Here is a 24,834-nt window from a genome sequence, read left to right on the forward strand (position 1 = left end):
ATGAATAAATACACAGTCAGTGTTCCTCTAAAAGTTCCTGTGATAGTTCCTGTGATAGTTCCTGTGATAAGAAGAAAAGACGTGCTAGACAGAACAACCGTCAAGTGATACATTAACGCCTCCCACCCAGCTTCATTCTTCAAAACCCTTCTGTAAACAACTACAACATGTCTGAATAATGTTGACAAGGGAGCTAAAATCGAGAGAGAAAAAAAGCATGGGGCTACATTCTGAAGCCAGGCGTGCTTTAGGCCTACAGGCAGAGCACTGGCGATGTGTGTGCGTGTGTGTTATCCCGCTGGCTCCTGATCAACAGCCTCGTTGACACCACTCGTTCTGAAGGCTGGATTAACTAAACACACACAAGGTCCCAAGCTTTACCCAACGGGCCAGCTGAGCTGCCTGTAACATCAACAGACCGAGTGCTGTCCTGTTTGGTTGTTACATTTTCCCGATGCACTTGTTATATATGCTAGAGGGAGAGGGGGGGAGAGAGAGAGGGGGGCGGTGGGTTGAGAGACAGAGAGAGTTGTTTATTTATTTGCCACTCTTTTTCTTTTTTCTAATCTTATTTTTATTTAATGAAATGTATTGACTGAAGATTACACAATACAACAGCAGTACTGTTGTACCTGTATGCATGATTATACAGTATGTACTATTATTATTACTACTGAAATGAACTGTATTTCGTTATCGTCATTGCATTGTACTGTATTTACTGAAATGCTGTGCCAGTATACTGCTTTGGCAATATCTACAAATTGTAACTCATGCCAAGAAATCAATCTGAATCTGAATTTGAATTTGAGAAAGAAGAGAAAACAGAAAAGGGAGAAAAAAGGGAGAGAGAGAAGAATAGGGAAATAGTGTGAGCGAGCGAGCGCCGACTCAGAGAGACAGAAACCGAGGGAGAGAGAGAAGAAGGGGGAGGAAAGAGAAAGCTAAATGCACGTGCATTCAGCCACTGATCCAAACAGACCAAACCTGAATGTATTGCCCCATCTCCGTGGAAACCCCAACCCGGTTGGACAAAAGGTTCTTTCTCCAGGGCTTTGGCGTCTGCTGTGACACTGGCTTATCTGTTTTCTGGGGTGTTAATGGGCTGTGCAGACATGACTTTTAGACACATTGTTATTTAACCCTTTGTCAACACTGGGAGAAAGGCCAGTTCCTTGGCTGATATTTATTGGCACGAGAGAATTCCCTTAGATGGGTCAATTGTTTCAGATAATAAGGCCGGAATATCCTGAATTTAACTGATGTACCTTTCTGTTAAAAAAATGTAGGCATAAAGCAACTGGTCCAACGTCACATTGTGTCATTAAAGATTTGTGTTAACGTATTATTTATGTAGGCAGTTAGTGTAAGCTAACTACTGTGCAGATACGTGATAAAACTACAATACGAGTACTGAATAAGTTGGATGGAATTGGTAAACCCTCTATTCACAAATGTCTATATTAGTACCTACTGTATGTTACTGGGGAGGAAATGATGACATAGGCTTATCCCTGTATGAGACATGATGATAGGGCAGCAGGCAGCATTTCATAGCCAGGCCAGGCAGGGTGTCTCACCCTCTAGTACAGCATTTACAAGCTCAGACAAATCTCAGCTCTGAAACAATGTTCTATCATCTACAGTTCTTTACTGCAGGGAGGAGCTGCATGTTGATATCTAGTGGGTATCATCACTCATTATCAATAGCATAGAGATTATCTGTGATTTTGTATGTCGTTTGATTAACTTGAGATACTGGTCAGCAGGGCTGTGACTCTTCTTGACATTGTGTGTCAATATCGAGTTGGCATCCCATATCCTATCAATAAGTTATTTGTTTATTCAACTTGATGTTTAAGATATTGATTACTGGTCTGCGTGAGCGTGATGGCCCATCTCTCACCTTTGTAACTGCCTGGGCTTGTAGGTTCAACCAGCTGATGACTCATTGCACTTAAAATGTATTTCCTGGTGGGAGACAGTCTTTTTTAAAAGGCCGGACAACTTAATGGCCACATGTTGTCATAATAGGAGCCAGAAGGCTGCAAAAAAAGTTTCCCATCTGGAGAACAGGGCATGATTGATGTTCTCATTCCTTGTCCACAGAGACTGTACTATGTTACCTTACATTCAACCTTTTTATTTATAGAGGTTAGTCTTGTTGAGATAAAATCTCTGTCAAAAGAGACCTGGTTGACATTACCATATTAGGGCAGGTATTTCATAATATTCCCATACATTGCATGACATTATAGCATAATGAGTTGCCTAATCTAGAGCAGACGGCTGAAATATTATTGGGAATAAATGATTTGTTCTCGGGAACAAATGGAGGTTTATGGGGGTTTCCATTATATAAATACCTAAGAGTGCAAAGTTGGACTGGTTCCAATAGGATTAGCCCAGTAGACCTGTATTCACTATATTATCAACCTCCCCTTCTGAGCTGATTATGGTAGAGCGAGAGAGTCAGAATTGTTCAAATGGATTCACTTGTCTGGGTATTATCAAAGCATAATCCACCGTGGGCATGGCATACACAGTAATAATCGCCCGTGCAGAATATTGCCCCAAACATCAGAATACATTTAAGAGCAACACAAGCAAGTTAGATTGCTTTCAAATAGTCAAGCATGAGGTATGCAAAGAATGCCAAGCAGCTATCGCCATTGGCAGTGAACGGGGAACACTCCGTTGGGTCATTGTATATGGGTCATTTTCCCCCCGTTGTCTGTCTGAGGCAGACACTAAGTTTTGGGTGTCGTCTTTAGATCTCAGGTGTTTATCTAAAGGATGTGAAGTTTTCCCAGGACAAATTACCCAAAGTTCTGTTTTTTTGGCACCAACAGTACCTACAACTGAAAAGGCAATGGAAAGTTAGACATACGACATTTTTTACAGGAAACGTCATTGCATCTGCTGAGAGGAGTTTGATCCAAAGCTCACGTCTCTCAATAAGAATGCTGTAATGCCATTGGTTGGACTGCGTGATAGCTGTTTTAGCCAAACAATTGTAGGACCGTCCATGTTCCTCATACACTGTATATACAAAAGTATGTGGACACCACTTCAAAATAGTGGACTCGGCTATTTCAGCCACACCCGTTGCTGACAGGTATATAAAATTGAGCACACAGCCATGCAATCTCCATAGACAAACCTTGGCAGTAGAATGGCCTTATTGAAGAGCTCAGTGACTTTCAACGCGGCACCGTCATAGGATGCCACCTTTCCAACAAGTCAGTTCTTAAAATGTCTGCCCAGCTAGAGAAATGTAAAGGTCTAGGAGCAACAATGGCTCAGCCGTGAAGTGGTAGGCCACACAAGCTCACAGAACTGGACCGAGTGCTGAAGTGCTTAGCGTGTAAAAATTGTCTGTCCTCGGTTGCAACACTCACTACCAAGTTTCAAACTGCCTCTGGAAGCAATGTCAGCAAAATAACTGTTCGTCGGTAGCTTCATGAAATGGGTTTACATGACCGAGCAGCCTCACACCAGCCTAAGATCACCATGTGCAATTCCAAGCGTCAGCTGGAGTGGTGTAAAGCTTCACCATCTGGCAGTCCAACGGACGAATCTGGGTTTGGCAGACGTCAGGAGAACGCTACCTGCCCGAATGCATAGTGCCAACTGTAAAGTTTGGTGGAGGAGGAATAATGGTCTGAGGCTGTTTTTCATGGTTTGGGCTAGGCCCCTTAGTTCCAGGGAAGGGAAATCTTAACACTACAGCATATAATGAATGACATTCTAAATGATTCTGTGCCCAACCTCACTAATGCTCTTGTGGCTGAATGGAAGTCCCAGCCGCAATGTTCCAACATCTAGTGGAAAGCCTTCCCAGAAGAGTGGAGGCTGTTATAGCAGCAAAAGGGGGGACCAACTCCATATTAATGTGCATGATTTTGGAATGAGATGTTCGACGAGCAGGTGTCCGCATACTTTTGGTCATGCAGTGTATCTTCTCCCTAGCTACCCACTCCTGGTCTGTGTGTATGTAGTATAAAGTGTGTCTCACACATACTGACTCTGAGCAAGGGCCCTAGGGCTCAGAAGTGAGTGCATTGCACCCTGATAGGGGAACGATTCGCTGTCCGCCAAGACCCAGACCCTTTGATGAGTGACGCAAAACAGCCAGAGCTCAGCACCGAGGTCCTGTGGTCCCTGCCAACAGCACTGCTTTGTATCCGGTGAGATGAGGGGGCGGCTTTGAAACAACTGTCCCCCGCTCCGCACTGCAACCATGATCACTTCAAACAACTAGCTTACAAAAACAAGTCATTGTTTTGGCTTCCGTTACCAACCATGTGTGATATGTCTTTTTGTCACACAGAACAAGGGTGATTTCAATCACACACCCCCAATCTAACATTAGAAGCCGTATGAGCCTCTGTTTCTGTGTGAGATTTTTCAGACAAGGGAAGTGTTACAGCGTTTTAATGTCAAGTTTCATATCATATTGTTTGCACAATTTCCAGAGAAGGGGATTGTTTTCTCAATACTCTGAAGATTATTTCCCGAGCTGAATACTTGTCGTTGTACCCCAAGCTCCAGCTCTTGGCACATCTTTCACATTTTATGCATTGCAGTTTGATGTGTCATCTCCAAGTCATAACTAAATTCTGTTGAGTTCACGGTGAAAATGGAATTGGTCACACTTTGGGCCAATATAAAACACACTGTAACCAAATCCCCCTTTCGTACTGTCAATAATTCTGAGGGCTCCTTAGACAACTACGCAAGCTAAGACGGTTTAGTGTGAAGAAGCCAAGAAACTGCTTATCCAAAGGAAATTCCCGATCACACTTGTAGGCGATGTCATGACAACGTCAGCTAGCTAAACTCGTGTGCCGAAACACCTCGTTGGGTCTAATGGTCAAGTCGCGCCGAACTGTGCATGCCGTCAAATCAAAGGCACTCCTTCGATATGAAGTTAATTTGAACGAAAATGAAAATGTGTCAGTTTGTCACTCCCAAGGTTGAAGTAACGACATGTTCAGCTGCTTAAGACATTGACTCGAATCTAGGTTTTGCCTTTATAGATCGAGAATAATTATAGAAGTCGAGTCTGCTCTGCGTTCCCGGAAGTGTCGCAAAGTTGGGCCTCTGTTGAATCACTTAGCTAGTAGCTAGCTACCCTCAGTGTGTGTGTGCGTGTGTGTGTGTGTGTGTGTGCGTCCACAAGAATCGTAAACGAACAAAAATCTGACCAACTGGGGACATTTTGTTAGTCTCCGCGAGGTCAAACACTATCTCTAGTGGGTTTAAGGTTAAGGTTATAATTAGTGTTGGGGTTAGAATTACGTTAAGTTTCAGGGTTAGGAGCTAGAGTTAAGGTTAGGAGCTAAGGTTAGGGTTAAGGTTAGGCTTTGGGGTTAGGGTTAAGGTTAGGAAAATGGGTTAGGGTTAGGTTAATGGTTAGGGTTAGGGAAAATAGGAATTTGAATGGGACTGAATTGTGTGTCCCCACAAGGTTAGCTGTACAAGACTGTGTGTGTGTGTGTGTGTGTGTGACTGAATGAGGAGGAAACTATTCATCACTAGGAGGCTATAGTAAAGGCTGCTTAATGCGTAGACCAGGGGGTGAAAGTGACGGTGAGTAAGAGCTGAGCAACACAATGCCGCTTACGGACTAAAACCTCAGTCTCTTTTAAAGTATGTATGCCTTTTTATGGGTCCAGAGAGGAAGAGGCTATGGAGTTAGTTAATAGGGATGTGACTAAGGCAGTAGCTGAGTTGGCACAAGTGGTTGGAATCACACAGGAACAGTACTAGGAGAAATTCAGTTTGATCCCTGATATCCCCTTCACGCTTCCCTAGTATAAACTGTTTTCAATCTGTCCCATTTAAAAGTTTAGAAAGATCAGGTTCAACTCACTACCCCTGACTACCATTACTTAACTGTAGCTTTCAGTGTAGGGTTGATAAGAGGCAACCAGTGTCTTTATCTCCTGTGCCCTTAGATGATGTTAAGGACAGAGAGCTCAGCCTTCCTTATCTGTGCTGCGTGCTGCTCTGCTTGGCTCCGCTCGGACCCGGGATGGCTTTGGGAATTCTGCTGAAACCAAACCAATAGGGCATTCCCGAATTACAGCTGCTTTTTCTTGCTGGAATGATGTGTGAAATGTGTGGGTTTTTCTGCCTGTGGTTTTTGCCCCCTCCCCTCCATTGGTAAAGGAAATGGGAAATGCCTCCACAACCTTCTAGTACTTGTGGATAGCCCTCACAGGATAGTTAAACAGGGAACATTTGGACAAGTGGGGACATTTTGCTTGTCCCCACAAATGTTTTTTTACATTTTTTATTTAGGCTTAGGAGTTCGGTTTAGGGTTAGGAATTTGGGGTTAAGGTTATAGTTATGGTTAGGTTAAGGGTTAAGGTTAGAGTTAGATTTAGGGTTAGGGGTTAGGGGTTAGGGAAAATAGGATTTTGGTCCCCACAATTTTTTGGTCCCAACAAGTATAGCAATACAAAAGTGTGTGTGTGTGTGTGTGTGTGTGTGTGTGTGTGTGTGTGTGTGTGTGTGTGTGTGTGTGTGTGTGTGTGTGTGTGTGTGTGTGTGTGTGTGTGTGTGCGTGCGTGCGTCAGTGAGTTAGCAGGCAGCAGTGAGTTTGTCTTGCCGGCCTCTCTACCGCCCACTCTCTCTCTCTCTCTCTCCAGTCTTCCTCTCTCTGACTTCCTGTGGGATTGTTAAAGAGGAGGATAGTGTTTGCAGTGGAAGGGGGGAGACACTGGGAGAGGAGGGGGAGACGGGGTAGAATGTCTTGAGCCTAAAAGGGGACAATGGGGAGAATATCTGGAGTGAAAGAAGGAAAGGAGGAAGTGGGCAGACTGTTGAACGTTTAAGGAGGCTGGTGGGTAGATTCTTGGATTTTAAAAGGGATAGAGTTTTGAGTGTTGGGTGACTGGTGGGATGTAGTGTGATTTAAAAACAGAGCAGTGGATAGCACATACAAATGGTGCCAAGTATGTTTATGACCTGGGTGTCTAGTGATTATAAAAGCCCAGATTGAATTATGGTCTTCTATATGGGGCAGCTGCGGGAAGTGATACTGGTGTAGATATCTATGGTCACTGGCAAGCTAAAATAAATTGATTATTTTACTTGGTTATTTGCACATCTATAATATCTCTTTCTGTGGCCACAAAGGGGCATCATTAGGAGCAGTGAATGCGCCATTGATAGTTCAAGTAAATGAATGAAGAGTCTGTTGTGTGACCAGGGATCACTGTGTCAATTCAAGGGATCACTGACTTGAATGTCATGAAAAGAGCTTCTTGAATCAATATCAGTATCGAACAGCAGCTCTGTGTATGCCAAGCCTACATCCCAGCAAATAGGGATGTCCTGAGGAGATTCGGCAATGTTCCCATTAGCCTCCTTAAGAGTTTCGGCAGGACGTTATCCCTTTGACGTTCTGAGAACGTTGCGTGACGGTCCCAAGGGAATGTTCTCTGGGGGACCTTTGTCTAGTTCCCTGTAAGTTCCCAGGACGTCACTGAGGACCATGTCAGGGCCTTTTTAGGATGTGCTCAGGAATGTCATTTTACTAGTTCTTAGGACGTTGTGTGATGTCCCAAGGGACCGTTCTCTGGGGAACCTTTTTCTAGTTTGTCCCAGGGACGTCCCCAAAGACATTTTTAGGAAGGTTCTTGGGACGTTATGTCATGGTCCCCTGGAGGTTTTGTCTAGTTCCAGGTTTATCCCGGGGACGTCCCTGAGCACATTTTTAGGATGTTCTTGGGACGTTGTGTCATGGTCCCCTGGAGGTTTTGTCTAGTTCCAGGTTTATCCCGGGGACGTCCCTGAGCACATTTTTAGGACGTTCTTAGGACGTTGTGTCATGGTCCCCTGGAGGTTTTGTCTAGGTCCAGGTTTATCCCGGGGACGTCCATGAGCACATTTTTAGGACGTTCTTTGGACATTGTGTCATATCCCCCTGGAGGTTTTGTCTAAGTCCCTGTTTGTCCTAAGTTAAGGATCCCAACTTAATTCAAAGGTTTTAATGTTTAAACATTCACACCCCTATGCAGTACAGCAGAGTAGAGTACAGTACAGTAAATTATACTGTACTCTACGCTAGTGTGCTCTACAGGGCCATAGCTACAAATGAGGACACAGGTCCTCATATTTACTTGTTACTTCTGTGAACTTTCACTATTGAAAGTATCAAGACTAGGAAATGTTTCTTAAACGTACAGAAGGCACAATTTCCGCAAAACTAAATCTAAACGTTGATATTAGTCATTACTTCAACATGACTGTGTATATGTGTCATGTATTTCCAATACCTTATGACTTTTTCTGCTAGATGTATTCGCTAGATCCCTTTTCCGTCTGTTTAACCAGAAGTCAAAGCCTTTGCTTATTCCAAATATTTGGGATGTCATTTTTTTTTGTCATTTTTTTAAAAATAAACGCCTTCGTTTCTCAAACCAAATTTGAAGTGCTCCTATGAACTTCTCCATCCTTATCAGTTATTGTTGCGATTTACACAAAACGGTGTGTGTGCTGTGCAACAGTGCAGAGTGACTGGGTCTATTCCAGCATTCCACCACAGGGTCACAGAGTAAACATACGACTGACCCTTCTGCTGCAGATATCTGGAGTGTCTCAGTGACTGCTAGAGAACACTATGTGTTTGTACAGGAACACTCTCTAACTGGGGTAAATATTAGCCTTTTGGCCTTTATTTGGTCTCTTTTCCCTCAGAGTTCTAAAGGACCAAACCGCTCCGAAAGACGACACTTTCAAAGCCGTTTACTTTCAGCTCAAACTGTAAGAGCTCTTCCAGTGAGAAGTCATGGAGTTGTGTTGTGCCTACAGAGGGCTCAATCTGCTCTCCAGATAGATTAACGTAAATGAAAGTGAACACAGTTAGAAGGGATCATCGGTCATTCACAGCATTCACTGGCGTTTGCTTGCCCTGTGCTCCTTGTGCTCCACAGCTGGGCTGGTGTTTTGTCCTCTTTGCAACCCTGAGGGGTATGGGAGGGAGGGGGTATCCGCCACCCTCCACTCCCATTGTGGACCACTTTTCTTCTGAGACGCCCCGAGTTGTTTTCTCAAAGGGATTGATGCTACATGCATCTCCCACGCAGAGGAAGATGATGTCGTCCCCTGGCCTCGCAGCACAAAGGACAGGATATTAGGACGGGTTTCTTTAACTGCACGTCCGTAGGCTTAAACAGGGTACTTCTCAGAATGAAGGTTTTCTATTAGGATACGTACCTTGTGTATGTTAACTGCATTAGTATTCATTTTGAATCATATTGCGAAATCGGGACTTGATCCCTCACCCCCTCGTCAACATCAGCCAATCGGAATGAAGGAGGGAGGAGGAAGTTTGTGCTCAATGCACAGGAAGTATGGGGGAAGTGCTTTATTTTCCTCCCTCATATAGTGGGCCTTTGAGATTATGCTCCCGTCGAATCTGGGGGTGTGGATGGAAACTTGAGGCAGTCCACTGCACCCCCGAGGAGCCTGTACTTTGTACTGCATCCAAGGAAAGCAGAAGAAACTGCTACACGATGCATCTGTTTTTCCATTCAGAAGCGTGGTGCCGTCGCGTTTAGGAGATCGATGATTCTTCTTATTAAACTGTTCTGACTCGTACAATTGATTGCATGTATTTAATGTTAAATTGATGATACTATCATTCTGCATGAATAGAAATGTAGCTTAAGTCTTACTAAGGAAATGAGTGTTTGTATTGATTTGTATTAAAGAGAGGATAACACTGGCGGTTGGGTTACTCTGCTGTGATTCTTTCTTCGGGGGGAGGAATAAACAAGAATATCAATGAACATAGCCACTTCCCCATTAATTATGAGTCAAATTTCACTAATGGAATTCTCAGACTCTGGTGGCAGTGTAATTGAATTGCAGGTAGTGAATGAGGGGAAGGAAACAAGGTTGTTGGATCATTTCTGTTTCTCCCAGTAGAACGGGCTGTCAATCATCATTCCCTTTACTGAAGATAGGCTATAGACACATTAGTACAACCCAGTTGGCGTATGAATATTGTTTACCGTTTTGCTTTTGTGAAATTAGAGACAATTGTTGATTCAGAATTCAACTTGTCCAGATTCCTCACAGGGTAATAGACCTACAGAGGTTCCTTGCAAACACTATTTTAGTAACAACTTTTTAGAACAACACAATGTTAATGCTGTAATAAACTTAACTTGTGGAGATGAAGTAGTTGCCTCATTACACGTCCCGCAGTTTAAAGATCTGATAGCCGCCAGAAACAGAAATCTGCTTTCACAACCTTGAGTTATAACACTAGTCCAGCAAGAAGACATCAAAAGGCAGATGTGTGACTGCACATTGAAGCAAGCTCAGATGACTAATGATCAGGTTAGTCTAGGATGTGAGTGTGTGTGTGTGTGCGTGCGTGTGTGCGTGCGTGCGTGTGTGTGTGAACACGTGTGTGTGTGTGTGTGCGTGCGTGCGCATGAGTGTGGACGCGTGTGTGTGTGTGTGCGCGCGCGCGTGTGTGTGTGTGCGCAGCGTTGTTAGGGCTGCAACACAAGGCGATCCAGGGAATGTTCTGTACAACTGAGCCTCTCAAACAGGAAGTCGTTTACCTGATTACATAACACACACAAAGAGGTAGAGGTTCTGGAGACTTGCCAGAGCCGCCACTCCCTGCCTGCTCCTCCTCGACTCCTGGCATAGTAAGTGACGTCACCGCAGCTGGGCGGAAAGGAAGTGAAGCAATCAGCAAAGCATTTTAACAATATCACAAACTAACTCCTCACTCATCCCATTGACTTCATCAGAAACCACTCCCTCTGCATCTTATGTAAATTGATGGTACTGTCATTCTCGATGAGTCAAACGTGCATCAGGTGTGACGGAATAAATGGCACATCCGGTACGGTTTAGCTACTTCTGGGTTTTTGATGTATCATTTCCACATTCAGGTCTCATGAAGCATTGTAATGGAATGATATCTAACTAGGGCCAAAGTATTTGAATAGTTCTCAGATCCATGTAGAGGCAGATGATTGCATCATTTGCACCAAAGTTTGTTTTCAATTTGAACTATTCATCTGGTATTCGTTATAAATCCATGATTCTCTCTTAATCACGAGCGTAGTGTTATTCTAACCGCTAGAGGCTGCATCTGAAATGGCGCACTTTATTTTTGGTTTCTTCTTGTCATGGCGTACACAGTAAGTCGTTTTATGGTGGTGTAATGTCAGGTCGTATAGAGCACCTCCTGGGTCTGCCATAAAACTGTTGATGAAATCAGTAGGCAAATACAGTGCAATGTTTACCATGGCCTATACACACACACGCACGCGCGCACACACACACACACACACTTTTTCTTCAGACTGAATATACCACTGACATATAAGAAGATTTTTTTATTTTTATTTCACCTTTATTTAACCAGTAGGCCAGTTGAGAACAAGTTCACATTTACAACTGCGACCTGGCCAAGATAAAGCAAAGCAGTGTGACACAAAACAACAACACAGAGTTACACCTGGAATAAACAAACGTACAGTCATTAACACAATAGAAAATAAAAATTTAAAAAAGATAAAACCTCTCAATGAGAGAAGGGCAACGGTGACGAGACACACGGTCAGGTTAGACCTGATTGTAGCCGTGTGGTGTGATATTGTAAGTGATGCTTATGGCACACAACAGTGAAAGTATGATATCACTCCCTATGATGATGTTTTTGGTTTATTCCTCTTCGGCCTTTCCGTCAGTCATAATTGAGTTAATTACGTTTATTAAATCTCACGTCATGCCTCTCCTAATTAAAACAAAAGAGGCAGCTTCCTACAGTAGCATCCTAAGTCTGCCTCTGTTGCTAGGCGTTAGGGGTTTGGGCCTGCCTCTGTTGCCACAGAGTTAGGTTGTTAGGCTGCGTCCCAAATAGCACCCTGTTCCCTGTGTGGTGCACCACTTTGGACCCGAGCAGTGCACTGTAAATGGAATAGGGTGCCATTTGGGACGCACCTTAGGCCAGTGCAGTGGGTGATAAGGGTTCATGTCAGGGTGTCCCCTCGGGGACTTGTTAATGAGGACTAGAACGAAAGGACTTCACCGAGGAACACAGCTGTTCAAGGTCCTATACTCTCTCTCTGATTGGCCCATTCGCTAGCCTGGTCCCAGATCTGTTTGTGCTATATTGCCAGCTCCTTCATTTTCTGCGAGACAACGACCAGATAAATTGGCAAGACAGCACAAACAGATCAACTGATCACAAGAGCTAGTAATAACAAACAAGTGAAGTGTACCATGGAAGGAGTAAATAAATAGAGTAAGATATTGCTTTGACATTTGTGTTGCCAGTTCATTTATGAAGTTCCATAGTGCATCATTTCAAGAGGACAAGCTTTGTTAGAATAATACTCCTTAGTAATGATATGTTTATTTCCTCCATTCTTGGATTTGAAAAGGCCAGTGTATGAGAGCATTGTGTTGTGTTATTAAGGTGTGTCTTATGCTGAGGCTGTCGCTTGAGTTCTGGTGCGTGTTCTGACTTTGCTGTCAGGACCAGGCATGTTTAGGAATGTATTCCTAGGAACACTACAACTACAGAATGTTCCCATCCAACCATTTAATGTGAGTAAAGAACATGTCTGATAAGAAAATGTCATGACAGGCCTGATGTAAACTTTCCAAATGTCAACAAAACAAAATACGCTAGACAAGGTGGGATCTTTTTGCGGATTTTAGAATCTTTGCAGGACAATCTGTCGCCAATTGGATGGAAACCTAGCTACTGACTTGAATTTGAGGAAGGTAAATTCCCTGTTTATCCCAGAGCTCTTACTCGGACTCCAGGGACACGTTTACCAGAATGTGAAGTAGTGTCGCTCTTGCTCAACCACAACGATAGTTTTGTTCGAGCGATTGGTTAGAATGCTGCTTATTGAGTGTGAAGTGTTGTGGTGCGGATGTTCCCTGGTTCTAGCCAAGGCTACTCTGTTTGTTCAAATTTGATTTTATTCCACATTTAACTCTGTACTGTACAGTCGTCTATAGTTGATCACTTGTGGTCTTTAGAGTGTGATGGTGCTTGGGGAACCACGCATCTTTCCTCATCTGGATCGAATCCCCAAGCTGACAAGGTAAAACTCTGTCGTTCTGCCCCTGAACAAGGCAGTTAACCCACTGTTCCCCGGTAGGCCGTCATTGTAAATAGAATTTGTTCTTAACCGACTTAAATAAAGGTTAAATCAAATCAAATGTGCCCCTGATTCACAGTGTCACAGTGTCACAGTGTCAGTCTCAACAGCCTGTCAGACCAGCTCAAGGGACAGACAGACAGAATGAACAGGAAGTCAGTAAGGTGACCTGTTTCCTCCAGACCCACATTCTCCTCAGTCAGTCTCTACTACTATGTAAATGATCCTCTTGTCTTCCTCTGCATACTTATCTCTAGTACTGCCTCCTTGCCTTGGCTTATCCGAACACGGGTTATGTAAGAGTAGATTACAGCATAATCAGCCTTTTATCTTAGGCGTTTGTTGTCCTGGCTCGCTCAATGGCTCTATTGTTGGTGCTAGAGCCTGTGTGTACATACACGTTATCAGCACTTGGAAGAGCCTGATCCATTTTTTTAATTGTGCCAAGAATGGGAGTTGTATTCCAATATGGCTCCAGCTTTCATTTCCACAAATGTCTTAAAGGTCCGGAAAATAGCCGTTTGAGTGACTAAAATATCACCCATTGTATATATATTTTGGGGGGGGGGGGGGGTATAGAAATGCTATAAAATAGAACGTTTTCTCTCATGGCTAACAACCAATGAATTTTGAAAAGACAAGCTGAGTGGACGAAAAGTTTATATTCATGAGCTGGCCTTGACTGAGAGCTCTTTGAAACACCTATGTCAAGAAACTTGGATGCAGAATTGCAGTAAAATCATCTCAATCAAATTTGGTGACACACAAAGCAACTCAAACAACATTGAAATTGCATCAATTATGTATTTTTTTTATATACAGGTGAAGTCGGAAGTTTACATACACTTTAGCCAAATACATTTAAACTCAGTTTTTCACAATTCCTGACATTTAATCCTAGTAAAAAATCATTGTTTTAGGTCAGTTAGGATCACCACTTTATTTTAAGAATGTGAAATGTCAGAATAATATAGTAGAGAGAATGATTTATTTCAGCTTTTATTTCTTTCATCACATTCCCAGTGGGTCATAAGTTTGCATACACTCAATTAGTATTTGTATTTGCCTTTAAATTGTATAACTTGGGTCAAACGTTTTGGGTAGCCCTCCACAAGCTTCCCACAATAAGTTGGGTGAATTTTGGCCCATTCCTCCTGACAGAGCTGGTGTAACTGAGTCAGGTTTGTAGGCCTCCTTGCTCGCACACGCTTTTTCAGTTCTGCCCACACATTTTCTATAGGATTGAGGTCAGGGCTTTGTGATGGCCACTCCAATACCTTGACTTTGTTGTCCTTAAGCCATTTTGCCACAACTTTGGAAGTATGCTTGGGGTCATTGTCCATTTGGAAGACCCATTTGCGACCAAGCTTTAACGTCTCACTGATGTCTTGAGATGTTGCTTCAATATATCCACAATTTTCCTGCCTCATGACGCCATCTATTTTGTGAAGTGCACCAGTCCCTACTGCAGCAAAGCACCCCCACAACATCATGCTGCCACCCCGTGCTTCATGGTTGGGATGGTGTTCTTCAGCTTACGAGCATCCCCCTTTTTCCCCCAAACATGACGATGGTCATTATGGCCAAACATTTCTATTTTTGTTTCATCATACCAGAGGACATTTTTCCAAAAAGTATGATCTTTGTCCCCATGTGCAGTTGCAAACCGTAGTCTGGCTTTTTTATGGCGGTTTTGGAGCAGTGGCTTCTTCTTTGCTGAGCGTCCTTTCAGGTTATGTTGACATAGGACTCGTTCTACTGTGGATATAGATACTGTTGTACCTGTTTCCTCCAGCATCTTCACAAGGTCCTTTGTGGTTGTTCTGGGATTGATTAGCACTTTTCGCACCAAAGTACGTTAATCTCTAGGAGACAGAACGCGTCTCCTTCCTGAGCGGTATGTTGGCTGCGTGGGTCCATGGTGTTTATTCTTGCGTACTATTGTTTGTACAGATGAACGTGGTACCTTCAGGCGTTTGGAAATTGCTCCCAAGGATAAACCAGACTTGTGGAGTTCTACATTTTTTTTCTAAGGTCTTGGCTGGTTTCTTTTGATTTTCCCATGACGTCAAGCAAAGAGGCACTGAGTTTGAAGGTAGGCCTTGAAATACATCCACAGGTACACCTCCAACTGACTCAAATTATTTTAATTAGCCTATCAGAAGCTTCTAAAGCCATGACATAATTTTCTGGAATTTTCCAAGCTCTTTAAAGGCACAGTCAACATAGTTTATGCAAACTTCTGACCCACTGGAATTGTGATACAGTGAATTACAAGTTAAATAATCTGTCTGTTAACAATCGTTGGAAAAATGTATTGTCGTGCACAAAGTAAATGTCCTAACCGACTTGCCAAAACTATAGTTTGTTAACAAGAAATTTGTGGAGTGGTTAAAAAACAAATTTTAATGACTCCAACCTAAGTGCATGTAAACTTCCGACTTCAACTGTATGTATACATCTCCCGTTTGTCATATCTCTTGTGATATGGTTCACAGCTGCACTGACAGATGTGTTAACTATATATATACAGTTGAAGTCGGAAGTTTACATGCACTTAGGTTGGAGTCATTAAAACTTGTTTTTCAACCACTCCACAAATTTCTTGTTGGCGTTTTGAATGACCTTTCCCCCTTTTGTTCCATGCTGGCTGAAGACCTAGCTAGCCAGTAACTAGCTAACACCAGACACAGATGAAAGGGGAAACATGTAAATATCTTTGCCATAGATTAATATTGTCAACTTTTCATTATATTTGCTGACAGACACCCTACAGTCAAATTTTGGCACCAGTAAAATAGCTACAAAACTCTTTAAACCACGCCCCTCCACAAACACACCTTCTCAGATGTTGTTTACAAGGCAGTACTTATTTAAATTAGGTAAGAGAATATCATATCATTGGTTTTTAAAAAAAAATTGCGTTAGGGTGATGTCACCCTATTCCTTTAGTAATCCCGACTCCTGAATCCAAGTGTTTGACATGGAGGACGGTGTATCTCCCTCCAGATCCCTGACCCCTGAAGTTAATTGAGAGGGGGACCAGTAACTTTATGATCAAACTTCATCAATGTAGAAGCAACAGTAATTTTTCATACTTTGGTCATCATACTTTGATCTGGTTTCATCTAAATACCAACCAATTTCATGAAAAACATGATTTTGACTGTTCAAGACCTTTAAATAATCATTGTTATCTAACTCCAAAACCCGTCGCTTCATAAACTCCAGAAGATGCCGCATTCATGGACCGATAACGTCCCTTTAAAGTTGCCAATATTCTTAGTTGTGACAGGGAGATGAGTGGAATAGATAATAATCCCCATGAAACGCCTGTTTGTGAAGAGTAACTCAAAATATTTCTGCACAGAGTTGACACGGTGCAGAAACTCAAGGCATTTGTTTTAACTAGCCAGAAAAGCAGTGGAAAGAGTCTGGGCCAAGATAAATATGGTCGGCCAGCTCAGAGCACACAGCGACTCATGAGTAAGCGGCAGCATCGTAGGGATCAATTTCCCATTCTAGATTCAATCCAGCTCAGCTATTTAATGCTATTGAATGAACCAAAGTATGACTGTGCACAGCACAGCTCACACCTACAAACAAAGAAACAAGACAACTTAAGCTCCTCTGACACACGTGTGTAAAGAGAGGCAGAAGTGACTCAGAGAGTCGGTGTACTTTGTTGTCTTGGGTATGCCAGTGTACATTTTAACAGTGACTATGCATGATGAATATCACTATCCATGTAAGGGTGCTTGGTAGCTAAGATATTCCTGTCTGAATCAAGGCAGCAGTTTTTCCATGTTCATTGTGAAATTCAAGTATGGTCACTTTTCACTCAGGTGATCTGTCTTCTACTTTCCTGGATGATTTCTAATCATCTTCTCTCCCCCCCAGTATGCCAGGGCATCACTAACCGGTTCAGCCTTCTGGGGTCAAAAGAGGGCCACTACTTGAACATGGTCAAGACCTACAGCAATTGTACCATTGTCCTGGAGAACCTGGAGGTCACACACATGGAAGACCACCATGACCTGTCTTTCCTCAGGGTAAGATAAAAGGAACGTTAGCCTGGTCCCAGATCTGTTTGCGCTGTCTTGTCAGCTCCCATGAACAATGACCATAGGAGATGTCAAGATGGCACAAACAGTTCTGGGACCAGGCTACAGGTAAGGAACCCCTTTGTTTGGAGAAAGCATTACTGGATGAAAACGTCACAGCCACAAAACAAATCTTGTTTTAACCTCCGGGCATGGTCCAAAGCTATTTCAATGGGTAAGCTGTCCAAAACACCTCAATAGAGCCTTATAGCTTCAGTTGAGATAGTCTCTTAGGTTGTGCTCATACTTGTGACTAGGTTCAGTGGTATGACGTTATAGACAGGTGAAAACCAGTAGGACCTGAGCTGGAGCCTCTAGGTCTGAAGTTGTTCACCCCTGGTATAGTGTGTGAAGACAAGGCCTAACCCAAATGTTTCCTTGTTTGTCCACAGTCCATTCAGGAGGTGGGTGGCTATGTTCTGATCGCCCTCAACACAGCCAACAGGATTCCCCTGGACAACCTGCGCATCATCCGAGGCCACACTCTCTACAACGATGGCTTTGCCCTGGCTGTGTTGATGAACCATAATAAGTCAATGGGAGCAGGCACCACTGAGCTGCCTCTGACCAGCCTCACAGGTCAGTCTCTTGGCCTGTCCCTGCTCTGCCCAGGCAATCGCTGTACCCAGCCGCATAATGACTGGTCACTGTGTGCCTTCTCACGTACTAGAACCAAACCAGGGAAACTCTGAGCCCTTGTTATAAGCTAGGGTCGGGTGGCAGCTGGAGCTAGGGTTAGGGTTGTGGTTGAGGGTTAGGGTTAGGGTTTAACCATGTTGTGTACATGAAGCTAGTGTTAGGGTTGTGATTGAGGCTAGGGTTAGGGTTGAACCAGGATGTGGACATGAAGCTAGGGTTGTGATTGAGGCTAGGGTTAGGGCTTAACCAGGTTGTGTACATGAAGCTAGTGTTAGGGTTGTGATTGAGGCTATGGTTAGGGCGTAACCAGGTTGTGTACATAAAGCAAGGGTTGTGATTGAGGCTAGGGTTAGGGTTGAACCAGGATGTGGACACGAAGCTAGGGTTAGGGTTGAGGCCAGGGTTAGGGTTGAGGCTAGGGTTAGAGTTGGACCAGGATGTGAACATGAAGCTAGGGTTAGGGTTGAGGCTAGGGTTAGGGTTGAACCAGGATGTGAACATGAAGCTAGGGTTAGGGTTGAGGCTAGGGTTAGAGTTGAACCAGGATGTGGACATGAAGCTAGGGTTAGGGTTGAACCAGGATGTGGACATGAAGCTAGGGTTAGGGTTGAGGCTAGGGTTAGAGTTGAACCAGGATGTGGACATGAAGCTCGGGTTAGGGTTGAGGCTAGGGTTAGAGTTGAACCAGGATGTGGACATGAAGCTAGGGTTAGGGTTGAGGCCAGGGTTAGGGTTGAGGCTAGGGTTAGAGTTGAACCAGGATGTGGACATGAAGCTAGGGTTAGGGTTGAGGCTAGGGTTAGGGTTGAACCACGATGTGGACATGAAGCTAGGGTTAGGGTTGAGGCTAGGGTTAGAGTTGAACCAGGATGTGGACATGAAGCTAGGGTTAGGGTTGAGGCCAGGGTTAGGGTTGAGGCTAGGGTTAGAGTTGAACCAGGATGTGGACATGAAGCTAGGGTTAGGGTTGAGGCTAGGGTTAGGGTTGAACCAGGATGTGGACATGAAGCTAGGGTTAGGGTTGAGGCTAGGGTTAGGGTTGAACCAGGATGTGGACATGAAGCTAGGGTTAGGGTTGAGGCTAGGGTTAGGGTTGAACCAGGATGTGGACATGAAGCTAGGGTTAGGGTTGAGGCTAGGGTTAGAGTTGAACCAGGATGTGGACATGAAGCTAGGGTTAGGGTTGAGGCTAGGGTTAGAGTTGAACCAGGATGTGGACATGAAGCTAGGGTTAGGTTTGAGGCTAGGGTTAGAGTTGAACCAGGATGTGGACATGAAGCTAGGGTTAGGGTTGAGGCTAGGGTTAGAGTTGAACCAGGATGTGGACATGAAGCTAGGGTTAGGGTTGAGGCTAGGGTTAGGGTTGAACCACGATGTGGACATGAAGCTAGGGTTAGGGTTGAGGCTAGGGTTAGAGTTGAACCAGGATGTGGACATGAAGCTAGGGTTAGGGTTGAGGCCAGGGTTAGGGTTGAGGCTAGGGTTAGAGTTGAACCAGGATGTGGACATGAAGCTAGGGTTAGGGTTGAGGCTAGGGTTAGGGTTGAACCACGATGTGGACATGAAGCTAGGGTTAGGGTTGAGGCTAGGGTTAGAGTTGAACCAGGATGTGGACATGAAGCTAGGGTTAGGGTTGAGGCCAGGGTTAGGGTTGAGGCTAGGGTTAGAGTTGAACCAGGATGTGGACATGAAGCTAGGGTTAGGGTTGAGGCTAGGGTTAGGGTTGAACCAGGATGTGGACATGAAGCTAGGGTTAGGGTTGAGGCTAGGGTTAGAGTTGAACCAGGATGTGGACATGAAGCTAGGGTTAGGGTTGAGGGTTAGAGTTGAACCAGGATGTGGACATGAAGCTAGGGTTAGGGTTGAGGCTAGGGTTAGAGTTGAACCAGGATGTGGACATGAAGCTAGGGTTAGGGTTGAGGCTAGGGTTAGAGTTGAACCAGGATGTGGACATGAAGCTAGTGTTAGGGTTGAGGCTAGGGTTAGGGTTGAACCAGGATGTGGACATGAAGCTAGGGTTAGGGTTGAGGCTAGGGTTAGAGTTGAACCAGGATGTGGACATGAAGCTAGTGTTAGGGTTGAGGCTAGGGTTAGGGTTGAACCAGGATGTGGACATGAAGCTAGGGTTAGGGTTGAGGCTAGGGTTAGGGTTGAACCACGATGTGGACATGAAGCTAGGGTTAGGGTTGAGACTAGGGTTAGGGTTGAACCAGGATGTGGACATGAAGCTAGGGTTAGGGTTGAGGCTAGGGTTAGGGTTGCTTTTGGAGCTGGAGCTAGGTTATCTACACCGTTTTATTACATTGATTAATTCACATCAACATTCAACATCTGAAAATAAACGCATCTCTCTCCATTTTCCAGAGATCCTGAAAGGAGGAGTGAAGTTCTCAGGCAACCAGCTGTGTAACGTGGAGACCATCCAGTGGTTGGACATCGTGGACATTGACAGCAAACCCAACATGCAGTTACCTGAACCCAACAGAAATCGTCTCTGTAAGGAGCTCCTGTTACAGCACATGAAACAATGCGTCACATAAATGCACCTACCATAATCCCATTCAATGTTTTGTGTTTTTATACACGCTTGAGGCTAGATTTATTCATGTTGTTAGATATTAACAGGAAGCTGCTTCACCCAGCGCAGCCAACAGTTTAGTCATGTTTAACTTTCAACTAATCAAAAACTTTGCTTTATTGAACATTAAAAGACTGAAGTACACTATAAAGTTTTAAAGTACACTGAAGTTGCAGAGTTCTTGAACTATTATTTTGATATATTTTCTGTAGGTAAAAATTGTGATCCTGGATGCTTCAATGGTTCATGTTGGGCGCCCGGCCCAGAACACTGCCAGACATGTAAGTCTGTAAACCAGACTCTAATATTGTTGAAAGGTATACTGTAAGACAAAAACAAGGGCTTAGTTGTATGATATCATAACTGGCACTTGCACATTACTGATGCTGTTTTCCTTCCGTCTAGTGACGAAGCTGAACTGTGCCCAGCAGTGCTCTAAGAGGTGTAAGGGTCCGTCTCCCATCGACTGCTGCAACGAACACTGTGCTGCAGGCTGCACTGGACCCAGACCTACAGACTGTCTGGTGAGAGACCCTAACCATAACCCTAACCCATCTTCACACTGTATCTGACCCGGACCTACAGATTGTCTGGTGAGAGACCCTAACCATAACCCTAACCCATCTTCACACTGTATCTGACCCAGACCTACAGACTGTCTGGTGAGAGACCCGAACCATAACCCTAACCCATCTTCACACTGTATCTGACCCAGACCTACAGACTGTCTGGTGAGAGACCCTAACCATAACCCTAACCCATCTTCACACTGTATCTGACCCAGACCAACAGACTGTCTGGTGAGAGATTCTAACCATAACCCTAACCCATCTTCACACTGTATCTGACCCAGACCTAGAGACTGTCTGGTGAGAGACCCTAACCATAACCCTAACCCATCTTCACACTGTATCTGACCCAGACCTAGAGACTGTCTGGTGAGAGACCCTAACCATAACCCTAACCCATCTTCACACTGTATCTGACCCAGACCTACAGACTGTCTGGTGAGAGACCCTAACCATAACCCTAACCCATCTTCACACTGTATCTGACCCAGACCTACAGACTGTCTGGTGAGAGACCCGAACCATAACCCTAACCCATCTTCACACTGTATCTGACCCAGACCTACAGACTGTCTGGTGAGAGACCCTAACCATAACCCTAACCCATCTTCACACTGTATCTGACCCAGACCAACAGACTGTCTGGTGAGAGATTCTAACCATAACCCTAACCCATCTTCACACTGTATCTGACCCAGACCTAGAGACTGTCTGGTGAGAGACCCTAACCATAACCCTAACCCATCTTCACACTGTATCTGACCCAGACCTAGAGACTGTCTGGTGAGAGACCCTAACCATAACCCTAACCCATCTTCACACTGTATCTGACCCAGACCTACAGACTGTCTGGTGAGAGACCCTAACCATAACCCTAACCCATCTTCACACTGTATCTGACCCAGACCTACAGACTGTCTGGTGAGAGACCCTAACCATAACCCTAACCCATCTTCACACTGTATCTGACACAGACCTAGAGACTGTCTGGTGAGAGACCCTAACCATAACCCTAACCCATCTTCACACTGTATCTGACCCAGACCTAGAGACTGTCTGGTGAGAGACCCTAACCATAACCCTAACCCATCTTCACACTGTATCTGACCCAGACCTAGAGACTATCTGGTGAAAGACCCTAACCCTAACCCATCTTCACACTGTATCTGACCCAGACCTAGAGACTATCTGGTGAGAGATCCTAACCATAACCCTAACCCATCTTCACACTGTATCTGACCTAGACCTAGAGCGGCTGGTGAGAGACCCTAACCATAACCCTAACCCATCTTCACACTGTATCTGACCTAGACCTAGAGACTGTCTGGTGAGAGACAGACCGACAGACAGACACGCCACTTTCACAAGTGGCAGAGACAGATTCCACCTTCATATTGTACTGGTGTCATAGGGTGGGACAAGAGTGACCATGAACGATTCTGGGCTTCAGTTAGGCTTTAAGTAGGGTCCAGAGTTTCCCCTGGTCAGGTCACGTGGTCTGACAAAACCCTGGCTAGTCATAGGTCAAGAATGGCATCTCTCACATATACTACATATACTAGGCCGTCTTTGTAAATAAGAATTTGTTCTTAACTGACTTGCCTAGTTAAATAAAGGTTAAATAAAATAAATAAATAAAAACATTTTTTTCTTTTGTAGTTATTTCTTCACCCAATAAATGTGTTAGGAAACAGACACATTGCATTTCACATTTCACACATCATTATTTCTGTCTTATGATGCTCCCTTTTGTCTTATTGGCTGGTGACCAACATACTTTACACCAGTACCACTGTTTTCTATCCACTTTATGATTAAAACCACATTGTATTGCTTTTGTATCCGGTGTCCCTTTCTATCGCTGATTAAACCCTGCTTTTTGACAGTGCCTTGAGAATCAGGCTTAGTCCCCAGCTGGGAAGCTAAGCCAGCGTCACCTATTCCTCTCTGGCTAAGCTGAGCCGTGAAATAGCAATGCAGTGTTATAATCTGTGCATACGGGTCTGTTATGGTCCTATTGCTCTGTCTATGATGGCTGGGCCGTATTTATTAGGACATGTAACATTTTAAAACATTTTGCAGCGGAAAGTGAAAACAAGCGTTTCTTATTGGACAGGTTCAGGTAGTCCATTTCCTGTTTGTCTGTTGTCTTTGGTTTGCTGCTTAATGAACATAGCCCTGTTTGGTGCCGTAGGCCTGCCGGGACTTTCAGGATGACGGGACGTGTAAAGACTCGTGTCCGCGCCTCCTGCTCTACGACCGCAACCTTCACCAACTAGTCAACAACCCAGACGGGAAGTACAACTTCGGGGCCACCTGCGTCAAGACCTGCCCTCGTAAGAAAACCCACATGTTCCGTCCATGTCCCCTTATGACCTCTTCTATGAGGCTACTGTATATGATAAAGGATATAAGGATTCATTAGAAGGGGGGGGTCAAGGACTGGAGTTGGAAAACGCTGGCCTATAGGCTGGTGTATTACTCTAAGTCAGTCAGTCTGTGCCAGTCTCTGAGTTGAATCAGAAACTGCATAAACGGATTTAGGTTCAGGGAGAGCTAATACTATAGACGCCTCTACTTTCTCCAGGCTGTTAGAATCAGCTCTCAGACACTGCCATGCATACAATACTGTCCGATACACAGTACACAATGCATTACATAGATTTGTTATATATTCAGTTTTTTCCCCCTCAGATAACTATGTGGTGACAGACCATGGAGCGTGCGTTCGGACATGCAGTGGTGACACGTACGAAGTGGACGAGGGAGGAGTCAGGAAGTGCAAGAAGTGTGATGGACTGTGCCCCAAAGGTACAGTTGATACTGCCACAACAAAACTGCACTGCGTTCGTTTTCTGGCTTGTGATTTCTCAAACATTTTTGTGTGGCAAAGAAATTAGATGCCGGGCCTACCGGGTGGCGCAGTGGTTAAGGGCGCTGTACTGCAGCGCCAGCTGTGCCATCAGAGACGCTAGGTTCGCGCCCAGGCTCTGTCGTAACCGGCCGTGACCGGGAGGTCCGTGGGGCGACGCACAATTGGCCTAGTGTCGTCCGGGTTAGGGAGGGCTTGGACGGTAGGGATGTCCTTGTCTCATCGCGTACCAGTGACTCCTGTGGCGGGCCGGGCGCATTGCGCGCTAACCAAGGTTGCCAGGTGCACAGTGTTTCCTCCGACACATTGGTGCGGCTGGCGTCCGGGTTGGATGCGCGCTGTGATAAGAAGCAGTGCGGCTTGGTTGGGTTGTGTATTGGAGGATGCATGACTTTCAACCTTCGTCTCTCCCGAGCCTGTACGGGAGTTGTAGCAATGAGACAAGATAGTAGCTACTAAAACAATTGGATACCATGAAATTGGGGAGAAAAAGGGGTAAACATTTTTTAAAGAAATTAGATGTCACGTTTGTTTTTATTAACATATTACTAATTTTCACAGTTTGCAATGGACTTGGAATGGGGAAACTTGACAAAATTCTGTCAATCAACGCCACCAACATTGACACATTCAAAAACTGCACCAAAATCAATGGGAACATTGCTATTATCTACACGTCTATCCATGGGTAAGTGTTAAGAACATATAGAATAAGAACTAAGAGCCTGTTGAGTAAGACCTGACTCGTTTTTTACATCACACTTAATGTGTTGTATTTGTATTTGTGAATATGGCAGATACATTTCACAGTTCTTGCTATTCACAGGGACCCATTTACCAAAGCACCAAAGATGGATCCTGCCAAGCTAGACGTTTTCAAGACGGTCAGAGAAATCACTGGTAAGTGGC

General features: G+C 44.4%; 1 protein-coding gene across 1 annotated transcript in view; it reads left to right on the forward strand.

Annotated features, from left to right (window-relative positions):
* Positions 1-24,834, forward strand: part of LOC110508550 (epidermal growth factor receptor) — a 55,428-nt gene that overhangs the window by 16,583 nt on the left and 14,011 nt on the right. Inside the window, exons 2-10 of the mRNA XM_036966310.1 lie at positions 17,065-17,216; positions 17,660-17,846; positions 20,271-20,402; positions 20,697-20,765; positions 20,890-21,008; positions 23,248-23,389; positions 23,748-23,864; positions 24,487-24,613; positions 24,752-24,825. Of these exons, the coding sequence (XP_036822205.1) occupies positions 17,065-17,216; positions 17,660-17,846; positions 20,271-20,402; positions 20,697-20,765; positions 20,890-21,008; positions 23,248-23,389; positions 23,748-23,864; positions 24,487-24,613; positions 24,752-24,825 (1,119 nt within the window). The remainder of the gene's footprint in view (positions 1-17,064; positions 17,217-17,659; positions 17,847-20,270; positions 20,403-20,696; positions 20,766-20,889; positions 21,009-23,247; positions 23,390-23,747; positions 23,865-24,486; positions 24,614-24,751; positions 24,826-24,834) is intronic.

The sequence above is a fragment of the Oncorhynchus mykiss genome, chromosome 28, assembly GCF_013265735.2.
Source record: "Oncorhynchus mykiss isolate Arlee chromosome 28, USDA_OmykA_1.1, whole genome shotgun sequence".
Lineage (NCBI taxonomy): Eukaryota > Metazoa > Chordata > Actinopteri > Salmoniformes > Salmonidae > Oncorhynchus > Oncorhynchus mykiss.